Source organism: Mobula hypostoma, chromosome 10 (genome assembly GCF_963921235.1).
Source record: "Mobula hypostoma chromosome 10, sMobHyp1.1, whole genome shotgun sequence".
Lineage (NCBI taxonomy): Eukaryota > Metazoa > Chordata > Chondrichthyes > Myliobatiformes > Myliobatidae > Mobula > Mobula hypostoma.
This window is the reverse complement of record NC_086106.1, coordinates 77,905,990-77,922,087: the sequence shown is the minus strand read 5'-3', so window position 1 is coordinate 77,922,087 and position 16,098 is coordinate 77,905,990. Positions and strand designations below refer to the sequence as shown.

At 39.1% G+C, this 16,098-nt stretch overlaps 1 protein-coding gene across 3 annotated transcripts in view; it reads left to right on the top strand.

Annotated features, from left to right (window-relative positions):
- Window positions 1–16,098, top strand: part of sytl4 (synaptotagmin-like 4) — an 81,497-nt gene that overhangs the window by 59,398 nt on the left and 6,001 nt on the right. For all 3 annotated transcript variants that reach the window (XM_063060658.1, XM_063060656.1, XM_063060657.1), the window contains exons 12-16: window positions 831–1,009; window positions 1,851–1,953; window positions 3,545–3,706; window positions 12,072–12,174; window positions 15,326–15,437. In XM_063060658.1, the coding sequence (XP_062916728.1) occupies window positions 831–1,009; window positions 1,851–1,953; window positions 3,545–3,706; window positions 12,072–12,174; window positions 15,326–15,437 (659 nt within the window). The remainder of the gene's footprint in view (window positions 1–830; window positions 1,010–1,850; window positions 1,954–3,544; window positions 3,707–12,071; window positions 12,175–15,325; window positions 15,438–16,098) is intronic.

The following is a 16,098-nucleotide window of genomic DNA, read 5'->3' as shown; positions in this document are numbered from 1 at the left end:
GTTTCACAATTGCCGCTGGATCCGAAGGTTGTGTGTCCACATTTTTTTCAAGACTCTTGGATATCTGCAGAGATATTTAGGCCACGTTGCAGTAATGAGATTCTGCTGTGCAACTAAAATTGTTTTTTTTTCTTGAAATGTTACAGATCCCTTCTCCTCTTGGGACAGTTTATGGAATATTATCAAATAATATTTTCCAGGCTAAGTTTATTCCTGAATTAATACTTTACTTAGAAAACAGATTAGCCAGCCTTGTTTTTTTGGAAACTTTGCTGAACACAGATTACCTTTTTTACATTCAGTTAGTAACTTCACTTTGAAAGAATTTTGTTGCCTGTAGTTAACTGCAAGTCTTTCTGTTCTTTTGACTGGAGATTAATAACCAGACTACAGAAGATGTTTTGCATCTGACTTGTGCTTTATAATTGTCAAGTATTTCATTGCGATGCAGTATATTGAAAGTGGGAAATTATTTCCCAGCCGAAAAATGGCTTATCTTAATCCGTAAGGTACACTACCTGAATTCTTTTAAAAATGCTACAAAATAATGAGCCAACGCCAATAAATGAAGCCCAAGGCTGGACCATCTTGATAGAATATCTATATTCGAAATGTTACTGTTGACAAGATTAGTCCCTCGTTCTGACTATGAATAGGTGTAATGAGTATAAATATAGCTTTTTATCAATTTCTATCAGAAAGCAGTACTGGTAATTTTAACTGTGTGAAGATTATATAAATTAGACTGAATCACAATGTATAAATTTAGTAAACTGAGAGATGTTGCTTTCTTGTTTAATTCCCTTTCACACTATCTAAACTTGTTTCAGAGTACAATAGGCAGCATGGTCAGTATCTATAGTGAAGCAGGTGACTTTGGCAATGTTACCATCACTGGGGAGATTATCTTCTTCCTCCGCTATGACCAAAAGAAACAAGCACTTAATATACACGTGAAGGAATGCCGCAACCTGGCTTATGGGGATGAGAACAAGAGGAGATCAAACCCGTAAGTGTGTTTCTGTGAATATGGGTGCCTGAATTTTCGAAAAATACTCTGTATTGGAGAGCAAATACAACTTCTTTGCATTTAACATGCAGGTCTTTTCAAGCCAAATGCTGAATAATAATATCCCTGTAGGTTGGAGCTAAGTGGATATGATATTCAGTTGGATTTTTTTATGCGTGTACTATTTGGGACAGCTCATAATGTAAGTTAGTGCAGTATTGGATGCTGGAATTGTAGTCTGAATATCTTTCATGTACTGGGGAAATGAACAATACAGCAGAGATGGATGTGCATGCTGGCAGTTTCCTGAGCTCTCCATTCTCTAATGAGGATATATCAAAGTCCAACTGCTACCTACTGGTTTGAGATCTTTGTCTCTCAAATGCTAAAATTTAAGTTTGGATCTCTGACCTAAAACAAAATACACTGATTTTGGGCAAAGTATGAAGCCGTCTGTTTTAGTGACAAGTTGCCTGTTGCAAATGAACATTAGGATGACCCTCCTCCTTTGTCCCAGTTACAAACTTCACGACAGCCTTGGAAATCCCTGCTGCACAAACTTGACACTTCGATACTCAAATACTGGCTATCTTGTCTTCAGTCACTGCTGAATTAAATTATTGCTGCCAGTTTGAGCTGTTGGACACTCAGAACTCAAACAAGTATACCACATGGGACTGCCACTAGGCAGAAGAGAAAAGGAAATGTCTTTTGGGTGACATTCCAAATTCAAAGCCTAGAAGTCAAATCTTTCAGTCCACTTCACTTAATTGTTCTGTCACTAATAAAATAATTAAACCATAAACATTTTTTGAAAAGAATTTTCCTTTTCTCTCTGCAGCTATGTGAAGTCTTATCTGTTACCTGATAAATCACGGCAAAGTAAACGCAAGACTACAATTAAGCGTAACACAACCAACCCTATCTACGATGAAATCTTACGGGTAAGGCTTGAAAGGCCCATGGCCTGCCTTTGCAATCAGCACTTAAGGAAGATGTTGTTTATGGATATATGAATTAATGGAAAGAGCTGGCCTCTCATACCCAACAAACCTGCTCTGCTTTTCAGTAAGATTATAGCTACTCAACTCTGCACTACCATGGTACCCTGCACCAGTACCTCGCTCAGGGGTGGCAAACCTTTTTGAGAGTGTGTGCCCAAATTAGTGATAATCTTCTAAAAATATTCTCTCTGGTATCATGGTAATTTTGAGCAGAGATTATCATTGACTAATGAATTAGTAACAATAATAATGGACATTTTTTAAGGAAAAGGATGAGTCCTGTTGCTTATTTATGTGTATTCATTGTAATATTAACATGTATATCAGAAAGTTTGAAATAAACGAATTATTTCAGAAAAACCTGTTCAAAAATCATTAATCTTTTAAAAAGACAAATGAAAATGTACATAATTTCTAAATAGTATTGTTATTGTAACTATTTACTATTCAAATACTATGTATAGTCTGCAAGGATTTCAAAACCTATCATCTTGCGTCATGTGTTCTCTCAACCATCTAACTGGTACTAAGTTGGCATGAGACGTTTCCTGTGAAAACATCTGTTCTTGAGTTGAAAAAAATGATTCATTTGGCAGTATAGATGATAATTATTTATCCTTTTTTATTATAGGTGGGGTTTAAAGAATTGAGGGGCAGCACTGCATGCTGTGTGTCGAACTTTGCTGGTGTCATTATGGGTATACACACACACCTTCCCTGTAGGACAACCTAGGACTCTGCTTATGAAGCATCTGTCTCTGCCTCAATGATACCTAATTATTCTGTTTCCGGGATTCTTTGAGGACTTGGTTTTAAAGACTCACAACGTTCTGAGAGAAAGATTTAATTTCATCATCTTGTAAAATGAGCGATTGCGACCCCTCGTTGCAAATTTGCCCAGGTGGAAATATTCTCACTATATTTAACCTGTTAAGACCCCTCAGGATCTTGTATGGTTCAATAACATTTGGATTATTTATGGAGGGAAAGAGGAAGTCATGGTCTGCAAAGCTCCCATCTATTGTAATTCGCACATTTTACAGGATTTGGGTTCAGATGCAGGTGCAGATCGGGAAGCTACATGATGAAGATGAACTAATGCAGGGTCTGATCTACCTCAGTCCACCAAACATTAGAACTGAGCAAGAAATGTAATTATTTTTCAGTAAATTTGTGAATTGGAAGTAAATGATATGGAAACGTCTCAGTATACTGAAACTTCCTGGAAAAATTGGATTAAGGAGAGATTGTTTAGCATAAATCTGTAAGTAGTTCTGCAGAAACATTCAGTAAATTGTTGGTCGGCAACATAGGAAACATAATTGTTTCTCATTGGGGTTTAGTTTTAGAATACTTAAAAGGAAAATGTGGAAAGAGCTGTCCTCCATAAAGCCTTTCCTGTTTGTATCTCAGATGTGTTTGATTGGACAGGGTTGAGACTCTGTGTTTCTTTTATTTATGCTGCAGGAAGGTCATTCTTATGGATGTTGCAGTGTTTCATCTGATTTTCTTTCCTTTCACCATTAATTAGTATGACATCAGCGAATCACAGTTAACTATGAGGACGTTGCAACTTTCTGTATGGCACTATGATCGCTTTGGACGCAATATATTCCTGGGAGAGGTGGACCTGTCGTTTGATGTTTGTAAATTCAACAGTGATTCAGAAGAGTGCCTTCCCCTTCATGGCAAGGTAAAGGCACCACACGTTTCCCCTTCAACACCTTGTTTAAACTGCACAAGGGCAGCAGACGGACTGTTTGGTCTTCTCACAGTTCCAGGGAGTCTCTGTCAGTCAAAGGGAAAACCCCTGAATTATTAAATGTTGGAGCAGAACACTTGCTGAAGAATGAGATCTATTTTAACATTGCAGCATGTTGGTATAAATAGATTAAATGTGATAACTGATACTATGCATTGAATCTGTCCAGACTTTTCACATCTCCAGAACTCACAGGAGGATGAAAGCATTTGAGGAGAATGATGCACTGTATGTAAGAAGATAGCACAGGGGTTGTGCATTTTATCATTTCACTTCAAGGGGACAAGTTTGAATTTATACTTGTGTTCTTTACAGATCCATTAGCTAATTGAGTGAACTATCTTCCTGTGTGCCATTCAGAGAAACTTTCAGGACGTGACAAGTTAATGAGTTGAATAAACAAAAGTGCTGTAATCATCAGGGAAAAAGTTTGCTTTCAGAAATATGAGTGATGACAGGTTCTCTATTTTCTTTCAATTAGCTCTATAATGTAACATCTAGATTTCAACTTAATCCTTTATATTATATCCTATATACAAAGTACAACTTTAACACTAATTCTTGGTTAATTTTAATACAATTTTTCTGTTTTACAGTCAGATCTACATTGAGACATTCAGTTTTGTGAAACTAAGGTGTTCTAATTTTCTGCAGCATTTTGTCCTCTATTCCGCATCTAAAACATGGGTTATAACATATTCCAGCAAGGCCTCTGACAAGGACCTGCATAATAGGCTATTTCGAAAAGTTAAATGCAATGGCATCCAGGCTAGCTAGCCAATTGGATACAATGTTGGCTTGATGGAAGGAGACAGAGGGTGGTAGTGGAGGGCTGTTACTTCTGATTGGAAGCCTGTGACCATTGGTGTGCCACAGGGATTGGTACCATGTCCACTGTGCTTTGTCATCTGTTGTAACAATTTGGATGAGAATGTTGTTAACGTAGTAAGTTTGTGGATGATACCAAACTTTAATGGTGTAGTGGACAGTGAAGAGTACAACAGGATCTAAATGAATCAGGGAAGTAGGCCAAGGAACAGCAGATGGAATTTAACTCCAATAAGTGTGAGATCTCGCATTTTGGTAAATTAAAATCAGGGTGGACTTGGACAGTAAATGGTAGGATCTTGGCCATATAATAGACTGTATAGCACTGGTACATAGTTCCCTGAAAGTGGCAACAAGGTGGTGTATGGCGTTTGGCCAGCTTGTCTTCATTGGTCACAGCTTTGAGTTTAGGATTTGGGATGCTGTGATGCAACTGTACAAGTCATGACCACATTTACAGCATTATACATGGTTATGCTCGCCAGGGTTTAGGAAGGATGCCAATAAGCTGAAACAGGTGCAGAAAAGGTTCACCAAGATGCTAATAGGACAGGAGGGCTTTATTTATACAGTGACTATAAAAAGAATTCACCTCCTCCCTCTTGGAAGGTTTCATGTTTTATTGTTTTACAACATTGAATCACAGTAGATTTAATTTGTCTTTTTGTAATTTACTTTTTATTGAAGTTCATCATCAAACAAACATTTCCATAAGATGTATTTCAGATATTGTACATATATATCATATAATCATATTTGCCACAAATCTCCACATAATATTTATCGGAGGTATACACTTATAGAAAAGGGAGGAAAGAAAGAACAAGCAAAAGGAGAAAACCATGTACAAGTTGTGAGAATAAAATTAGGCCTATGAGGTGTTATATAGTTGAACCATTTTTCCCATTATGAATCAAATTGGATGCTGTTATCTTCTCCATTTTGTAAATGATCATTGTAATTTCCATCCATGCGTTTAAACTTGGGCTCTCCTGAGATAACCATTTCCTGGCAAGGGTCTTTTTACCAGCCACCAGCAGTATATTCATTAAATATTTATCTCTTTTCAACCATTCTTGAGGTATATACCCAAAATATATGGTCTTACTTTCTAAGGGTATTTCATAGTTAAAAATGTCTTGTAGGGCATTGTGTATCCCACTCCAATTGTCTTTGATAATGGGGCATTCCCAGAAAATATGATAATGGTTTGCATTTTGATTTCCACAATTTCTCCAGCAAACGGGGAAGTTACTATCATAATGGGATTTCTGAGAGGGTGTAATAAAATATCTTATCAAGTTTTTCCATCCAAACTCCCTCCATTTCTGTGAACTGGTACACTTCCATTGATACCTCCGTATTATTGTCCATTCTTCCTCAGATATTATTATTCCTCCTTCCTTCTCCCGTTTTGTTTTAATGTATGAAGTCACATGTGTTTTAAGATTTGACAAACCCTTATACACGCTTGAAATGATTTTACTACCGTTATCCAAAATTGCCTGTATGGGAATGGGAAGTATCCCCTCCTCAATATTTTTCCATTGAGCATCATATGATGGGTTGCACCAACCTATCACAGCTCTCAACTGTGCTGAAAAATAATAATCTTTAAGCGAAGGTTGGCCCCATCCCCCCTTTTCCTTGGCTAATTGCAAAGTTTTGAGACGAACTCTAGGCCTTTTACCTTGCCATATATATCTTGATAACATTTTGTTCCATTCATTGAATTGATTTCAGTTAATCTGTATTGGTAGGGTCTGAAAGAGATATAGTAGTCTGGGCAGTATATTCATTTTAATAGATTCAATCCTTGAACTGAGACCAAAGAAAGGAATTAGATTCCATCTTGTTATATCTTCCTTTTTATATATATATATATATATGTATAGGTTGTTAATAGCATTCTGATAATTTTGACAAATCTTTTGGCATAATGATGCCCAAATATTTGAAAGACTCTGTTTGTCATGCCCAGGGATATCTACTTTCAACTTCTCTTGGTGGGCTATAGTTATATGAAAGTAATTGGGTTTTATCTATGTTGGTCTTGTGTCCTGATAATTGACCATATTGTTCAAAGGATTGCATTAATTTAGGTAAAGAGTATGTTGGTCACCCTACATAGATCAGAATGTCATCCGAGTAACAGGCCAATTTATGCTCTGTCCCTTTAATAGTAATTCCCCTGATATCTTCATTTTGTCTGATGTATTGAGCTATTGGTTCCAGATATAATGCGAAGATTAGGGGTGACCATGCACAACCCTGTCCCGTGCCCCTTTCTAGGGTAAAACTATTTGATAAATATCCATTGATTTTAATCCTAGCAGTAGGGTTGTCATACAGTGCCTGTATAGTTTTAATAATTGTGTCATGTAGACCAAATCTATGTAAAACTCTGTAAAGAAAATTCCAATTAACCAAATCAAATGCCTTTTTAGCATCCATGCTTATCACTATTGCTTCGATTTTATTTTTTTGTTTATGATCCAGAATGTGAAGTGTCCTTCGTATATTGTCTTGTGTTTGGCGTTGTTGTATAAAACCTGTCTGATCCTTATGTATCAGTATGGGTAGAAACTCTTCTAATTGTTGGCCATGATGGAGGTAAATAATCTATAATCTACATTAAGAACAGATATTGTTCTAAATGACCCACGTTCCATTTTATCCTTGCCTTCTTTCGGTATAGCTGAGATTATCGCTTCCTTCCAGCTGGGTGGCATTTGTGCCTTTTTTAGAGCCCAATTCAGTGTAGGGAGTAAGACAAGAATTAACTCACTTCTAAACTCTTTATACCACTCTGCCGTATATCCATCTGATCCTGGTGCCTTGCCGAATTTAAGCCAACTAATTGCAGTTTTTAGTTCAGCTTCAGTTATGTCAGCAGTCATGGTTCTATTTTGTTCTTCGCATGAAGTGGGTAACTCTAGAGAATTCAGGAATGTGTCAATTTGGGTTATGCTTCCCCCGGAACTTTGGAATATAGAGTTTTGTAAAACATTTCAAAAGGTTTTTGAATTTCACTTAGCTTATTTTCTATTACTTTTGTTCTTGGATCCCTAACTCTATGAATTGTATTTTTTGTTATCTTTTTCTTCAGTTTCCCCGTCAGTATTTTCATAGATTTAGATCCACTTTCATAATGTCTCTGTTTCAGAAACATTAACTTTTTCCTGACTTCTTGTGTAGCCAAACTATTAATTTCATTTCTAATTTTTAAAATTTCCTCAAATGTATCCTGTGCCAAACACAATTTGTGTTTTTTTTTCTAGTTCCTTCAGCTTATTTTGTAATTCCTCTAATGTTTTATTCCTTATTTTTTTCTTATATGAAGGTATCGTTATAATTTTCCCTCTTAAGACAGCCTTCAGAGTATCCCATAGAATGGGAGGTGAAACCTCTCCATTATCATTGAATTCTAAGTAAAGACCAATTTCTTTTTTAAATTGTTCCTTAAAATAGGGATCATTGAGTAGTCTTGAATTTAGTTTCCAAATAGTATTCTTTGGTTGTAGATCAAAATCAACAGATAAATATATAGGTGCATGGTCACTTACATCTGTTGTCCCAATTCCAGATGTGTTTATTTTGTCTTTGTCTTTTCCAAATGTTATGATATAGTCTATTCTTGTATATACAGAATGGCGGGGGGGGGGGGCGCAGAATAATGAGAGTAATCCCTTCTGTCGGGGAAAAGGTCCCTCCATATAACAATTAAACCAAGATCCTCAAAAAGTGTATTAACTCTCTTATGTAAGGATTTTGTTTCATAGGTTTTTCTATTGGAAGAGTCTAACTTTGGTTGTAATTGTGAAGTTAAGTCTCCCCCACATGTCAGGAGACCTTCTCTTTCTGTTACCATATATTAGTAATTTTCTGAAAGGAACTAATATCACTTCCTGGGGGTGCATATATATTCAATAGAGCAACTGAATTTCCATCTATATTCCCCCTTACCAGAATATATCTGCCGTCCTTATCTCCCATTTCGAATACTTTTTCAAAATTTAGTTTTCTTGAGATAAGAATAGCAACTCCTCTCCTATGTCCTGATTTATATGAGGAGAAAAATAAACTAGTGAAGCCCATTCTCTTTAGTTTTCCATGCTCATTATCACTTGTGAGTTTCCTGTAAATATACTACTCGGGCTTGTTCTTTTATCATTTTGGATAGAATTTTACTGCGTTGATTGGATTTAACAGCCCATTGACATTAAAAGAAAAAATTTTACTTTGTCCTTAGCCATGAGTATTCATCTGTCAATATATCATTGAAATTAGCAGAATAAAACTTAATTGATCGACTCCCTGAACAAATAAGAACCAAGAAACGCGAATTATAAAAAAAAGGCAACAAAGATGTGATTCCAAGTCTGAGGTCTCTAGTAGATGACTCTGGGTTGAGCTAGAGGAAACATCTAGCCGTGGGGGATAGCCCCCTCCCCTGTGAGTTGGGGTCCCCCATTACAGTACCCATAAAAGTAAGTGAACAGGTCTATGTCCATTACACAGAAAAGATTTCCCTGTGTATTCCTCCCATATATATATATTCTCATTTAGGTAGGGAAAAAGGAGTGAATGAATTAATTTTTTTTTTAATTGAATAATATAAAATCCACATTATAATAAGTATTTTTTGAAATAGGTGTAGCACCATCTATTTTTGCTTCCGTTTATCTTATGAACTCTTTTAAAGTTAGCCAAACCTTATGGCTCTTCTGGAGGGGTGAGGGCTGTCTTCGGAAGACTCTTTCATGTCAAAGTGAAAGCAGATCTCTGCAAAGTGATCTAGTTATTTGAAAATATAAAACACAAAATATTTGATTGCTTTAAGTATTCATCCCCCCCCCCCCACCCTTTAATAGGACATACCAAATTATCACTGGTGCAGCCAGTTAGTTTTAGAAGTCATATAATTAGTTAAATGGAGATCACCTATGTGCAGTCAAGGTGTTTCATTTGATTGTCGTGAAAATAGACCTGTATTGGGAAGGTCCAACTGCTGATGAGTCCGTATCCTGACAAAAGCTACGCCGTGAAGACAAAAGAACACTCCGAGCAACTCCAGCAGAAGGTTATTGAAAAGCACAAGTCAGGAGATGAATACAAGAAAATTTCCAAGTCACTGAATATCCTTTGGAGTACAGTTAAGTCAATCATCAAGACATGGAAAGAATATGGCACAGCTGTAAATCTGCTAGAGTAGGCCGTCCTCAAAAACTGAGTGACCGTGCAAGGAGTGGATTAGTGAGGGAGGCCACTAAGAGACCTATGACAACTCTGGACGAGTTACAAGCTTCAGTAGCTGAGATGGGAAGGACTGTGCACACAACAACTGTTGCCCGGGTGCTTTGCCAGTCGTAGCTTTATGGGAGAGTGGCAAAGAGAAGGCCATTGTTGAAAGAAACTCGCATGAAATCTCGGCTATAGTTTTCCAGAAGGCATATAGTAGACTCTGAAGTTAGCTGGAAGAAGGTTCTATGGTCAGATGAAAACGAAATAGAGTTTTTTGGCCATCAGACAAATACTATGTTTGGTGTAAACCAAACACCATACATCATCAAAAACACACCATCCCAACCATGAAGCATGGTGGTGGCTGCATCATGCTGTGGGGAAATTTCACTGCAGCAGGCCCTGGAAGGCTTGTGAAGGTAGAGGGTAAAACGAATACAACAAAATACAGGGGAATCTTGGAGGAAAACCTGATGCAGTCTGCAAGAGAACCGTGACTTGGGAGAAGATTTGTTTTTCAACAAGACAATGACCCCAAGCATAAAGCCAAAGTTACACAGAAATGCCTTAACAACAACAAAGTTAATTTCCCGGAGTGGCCAAGTCAGAGTTTAGACTTCAAACCAATTAAGAATTGTGGCTGGACTTGAAAAGGGCTGTTCATTGACAATCCCCACGAAATCTGACAGAGCTCGGGCAGTTTTGTAAAGAAGAATGGGGGGAAATTGCAGTGTCCAGATGTGCAAAGCTGATTGAGATCTATCCACACAGACTCAAGCTGTAATTGCTGCCAAAGTGCATCTACTAAATACTGACTGAGGAAGGTGAATACTTGTGCAATCAATTATTTTGTGTTTTATATTTGTAATTAATTTAGATCACTTGGTAGAGATCTGTTTTCACTTTGACATGAAAGTCTTTTTCTGTTGATCAGTATCAAAAAAGCCAAATTAAATCCATAGTGAATCAATGTTGTAAAACAATAAAACATGAAAACTTCCATGGATGGGGTGGGTGGGGGGGAGTGGTTGGTTACTGTTTATAGGCACTGCAAGTCAAGGTTGGACAGGCTGGTCTTTGCTTTCCCTGAAGCGTGGGAGGCTGAGAGGGTGACCTTGTAGATGTGTATTAAATATTGAGGGGCACATTTTTTCCCCGGGGTAGGAGAGATCAAATTAGACCTCATAGATTTTAGGTGAGAGGAAAAATATTAATAGGACCCTGGATTGAGGACCATTTTACAAAGCATCTGTAATCAGACCACAGTGGTTACACTGTGTTTCCTGTTGCCTATCACTTTAAAACACCTCCCACTTCAACTCTGTGGCATCTTCCTAAATGTACTTAACAAAGTCATTCCTCTTCAACCCCAATTTCTTTCTTACCCAGATGTAATGAAGGGTCTTTGAGAGGTTAACATTCACTCCCCACTGATATTACCTGGCCTGCTGAGAATCCCCAGCATTTTCTGTTTATATTTCATATTTAGAGTACTTCCCATTTTTTGCTTTTCAAATACACTTTTTCATAAAATGACTAAGAGTAAAATTTCCTTTTCTCTTGGAAAAAAGACTTTGTACATTACCTTAATAAATTTCCACTGTGCAGATATATATTTCCAATACTAGTTATTTTTAATCTGAATGGGTTCCTACCATGAATCTCCAGCCTATAGCATTGTCCCTGCTTCTGTTTCCACAGACTTGGTCTGACCTGCTGAGTATTTACAACATTTTCTGTTTTCTAATTTCGTTTTCGAATTCTGCAGTTTTGTTTTTAATTCTCATCATGTAATGTACTTGTACCACTTGGTCATATCCTAAACACACTAAAGGGTATGAGGTTTGTGAAATGACTTTCTTGTGTAAAAAGATTTTCATTACAGACATATGGTCCAAATTATAAAAGTACAGCAATACAGAGCTAAAAGTTGTGTGGTTTTGGAGTGGTCAGAAAGCATTTATTAGCCTTTGACTCTGATGATTAATAATTTTCACATTTTGTTTATATCTCAATTGAATCTCAGTTTATATCAATTTAATGCATTTTACCTACTTGTTTATGTTTACATTGAGCATAAGCCACAGAGAAAGTGTTCCAGTCGATGTAATTAGCTCTCGCCTAAGTGCTACAACTTTCCAGAATTTTCTGTAACCTAAAACCTAATGCAAGGCAATTGTTAGGAAGTAAAGTTACTCATTTCAAATCTGTTCTGATACTGCAGGCAAATGAAGAGGCTGGGTCTATCCCTCCTTACAAAGGGGAGCTGGTAATTTCAATAAAATACATCCCAAGTACCAAAACTGCTCTTGCAAGCAAGAGCAAAGGTAAGTCAAAACATTTGTGTGTGTGTGTGTGTGTGTGTGTGTGTGTGTGTGTGTGTGTGTGTGTGTGTGTGTGTGTGGATTGTTCGTCAGGCTAAGTATTTCCTCCCCTGAACTGCAATATATTACGAAGAAATCACAAAATACCCAGGAGGCCACAGGCTGTAATTATGCATGCTTAGCATATGCCTACCACAATCCATAGTGTCATGTTTTAAATTCTTTTCTCCCCTGGCTGTGCTAAGGAATATCAGAGCTTCACTTAGTTGGGGAGAGGGGCACTGGAGACATTAGGACCCAGAGGATTCTGTTGGTGCATCGGGGTGGGATAGAAGAGTCAGACTGGCACCGAGCAGTGGAGGGAGTAGCAATAGGATGTGGATTTTTACTTGACTTCTTTTTTTTTTACTACAAAACACACTTTTATTTGAAATGGATGTGGTATCAGGAAGGGTATTTCTTTAATCTGTTCAGTACATTCTACCATCTATATTCTCTTACAATGTGTCACCCAGTCGTCGTTGTCGTGGCTATCCCTCGAGGTCGAGGATGATGGTCTTCGTTCTGAGGAAGTGACCTACAGAGTGAAGACGCCTGTGCGTGTATTTGTTTAACGTGTATTTGATGTTGCACTCCAAGAAGCACACGATACTTCACAAATCAACCAACTGATTCCAATGGCATGGAAACCACGACGATTGGAGCTGATGGATTTGTTGCAGCCTTCATCCGCCTTCACAGCCGTTGAGTTTGAAGTAACTTTGTCCACCTGTTCCACTGTTGAGGTCTTGGTTGGATTGTTCTTTATCAGGGATCTCACCCTCGACCTTACTGCCATGGGTGACCCTACCAAGAGCATAGCTCCAGACATCACCCAGTACTCACATGGACAATGTGGTCTTGAAGTGTTTAGAGGCTGTCACACAGGGTCCTGCGCCCCACTGCCCAGAACCCTACACGGTTAGCCTTTCCAAAAGTCTTTGCACAGCTGCGTTGGTTTGCTGCATCTTTCAGCACATGCTCCTGCATCTCAGAATGTGCAGTCAGCACTGGAATGAGGGTTTTGTTTTCATTAAGTTATTTTATTCATTAAAAATATACAGGAAATATAATCGGTATACACCTTTATAATCATTGTGCCACTGAATCAATGCATTCTGTTATAATGCATTGGTGCCTCTGTGTTTCCTCTTTAAACAATACATCAACAAAGTGCTTGGGAGGTTGTTGCAGACTCCCACCTCTGTTCAATAGTGGCAGAACCTGGGATTGTGGTCCTTTGCCGGAACCTAGTGGGGGATGCACCAAGCTTTAGAGCTTCCCTCTGCATCCTGGAGAGGGGATTAGGGCCAGGGCAGTTGGTACCTGATTAACCCACTTATAAAAAAATCCATGGGCTAGATTTCATGGTCACAAACATAGGGTGGTCTCTTATAAGTCATTGTAAGATCACCCATTTTAATTCCACTTGCCATTCCCATTCCCATTCCAATATCGCTACAAAGACCAAGACTGCTGAGTACAATGTGTGTGTTATCAACACCCTACTGTATGGTGGCGAGGCTTGGACCATCCACTCCAAGCAGGAGAGGAAACTCAATAGTTTTCACCTGCGCAGCCTTTGCCGCATCCTCGACATCACCTGGAGAGACAAAGTCCCAAACTCTGAGCTCCTCTCCCGCGCTGGATTTCTCACAATGTTTACGCTTTTAAGACAACGCAGACTGCACTGGCTGGGCCACGTCCATCATGTGAAGGATGGTAGACTGCCAAAGGACATCCTGTACGGAGAACTAGCAACAGGCAAGAGGAACGTTGGTAGATCCCAGCTTCGCTTCAAGGACCTCTGCAAGCACCACATGAAAGCCTTAAAAATCAACACAGAGTGAGGGAGGATACAGCAGATGACCACAACAAATGGCGAGGTACTCTTCAGCAACACCTCGAACAAGGTGAAAGAGTGATCCTGAGTCAGTTTGAGGAGCAGAGAGCACAGAAGACAGCAATTCCACGATGCCCTACACATGCAGCAACTGTGGCAGAGCCTGCCGTTCCAGGATCGGTCTCAATAGCCACAGTCGACGCTGCTCGACAAACCAGTGACTACCAGAGGTACAGTACCCATGGTCGACCACGGCCGACGGAGGCCACACACACACTCAAGCCTCCAACCAGATGGCATGAACATAGATTTCTCAAACTTCCAGTAATGCCCCCCATCCACCCCCCCCTCACCATTTCCCATCCCCTTTTCCCTCTCTCACCTTATCTCCTTGCCTGCCCATCGCCTCCCTCTGGTACTCCTCCCCGCTTTTTCTTTCTTCCATGGCCTTCTGGCTCTTTCACCAATCAACTTCCCAGCTCTTTACTTCATCCCTCCCCCTCCAGGTTTCACCTATCACCTTGTGTTTCTCTCTCCCCTCCCCGCGCCTTTTAAATCTACTCCTCAGCTTTTTTTCTCCAGTGCTGCCAAAGGGTTTCGGCCTGAAACGTCGACTGTACTCTTTTCAATAGATGCTGCCTGGCCTGCTGAGTTCCTTCAGCTTTTTGTGTGTGTTGCCCAGATTTCCAGCATCTGCAGATTTCCTCTTGTTTGTAAAACAACTTCATCTACTTCGTGAAGCCCTCTGCGAATCGCTCTTGTGCTAATGAAATCTGTGCAAGTCACACAAACAAGTGTACCATGTGCTGTTTGATGGCCATTCCCATTATACCGAGGCGGGGGGGGGGGGGGTTGGGTGGGATGGGACTGATCTAGCCTATTCACCAGGGTGTGTTTTCTCAAATTGTTTTGGCAAATTCCAAGGTATGTGTGCATAAATTAATTCATGGACAAATGAGTTTAAGTTAAGAACAGATCTTCAACATAATTGTGGAAATTTTATTCATGATTGAAATTAGTTGCATTTAACTCAGGAGGAAAAGATATGAATTTTAAGTACAGTATGCTGATTATTGTGGTAGTTTGGGACATATGGGACTATGCTTATTATTTTGTTGGTAGTTTAGTGGCAGCGATTCAGAATGAGTCAAGTTGATGTAGCACCATTATTTCTCCTCAGGTCCTCCTGTGTGAATCATTGGTTTGATTCTACCTTGTAGTTCCACTACACGTTTATAATCAGCCTGTTTCCCATTGTTTTTTTTATGGCAGGAAAGAAAGGCGCAAGGTCAGAAGAGGGTGGAGAGCTGCAGGTGTGGATTAAGGAGGCCAGGAACCTTACACCAATGAAAGTAGGAGGAACTTCAGACACTTTTGTCAAAGGGTAAGAGTCAATGTGCTCTTGTAAGTGTACAAGTGCAGTTAAGTATCTGCTTTAATTGTGCATTGTAAACAAGAGGAGACTGACTGAAATGGGGAGAAAAGCACAGAAAATTACTGGAACAGAAGGAGATTTAAATCCAGTTCAAAACATGTTATCTGCTTGTGTTGTACAGTTACTAAAGGACCAATCTTCACTTTCATAGTCAGTTCCAGACCAGTCCTAAGGTAGGAAGCTTTGTAAGATTGCAGTGACCGCATCAGATACTTAATTCATTACCAGTGAACGACATTACAAACAATAAGAGCCTTGGATTCCAGAGTCAGATCTGTCAATTAATGTACATCTTAAGACCCTGCATTTTGATTTTTTTCAGGTTAGTTGCGTCAGTCCTGGGCCCCACAGGTTTGTTTCCATGAGTAATAGGGAATATCCTCATTGACTTCACAGGCTCCCCGTGATATTATTGTGGTGCTGCACCCCCATTCAGATTGTCCATCCCTCTGATATGGCGTAGCCAAGGCCAGTGGCAGCTGCTGCTGTTGAAGGGATTGTATGGAGTAAAATGTGGTTGAGTGTTGCTCTAATGACAACTGCATGGTCTTTCAGCATGTTGTCTTCAACAGTCATCAAGGGAGTCCTCGTACTTCTCATCATTGTCATC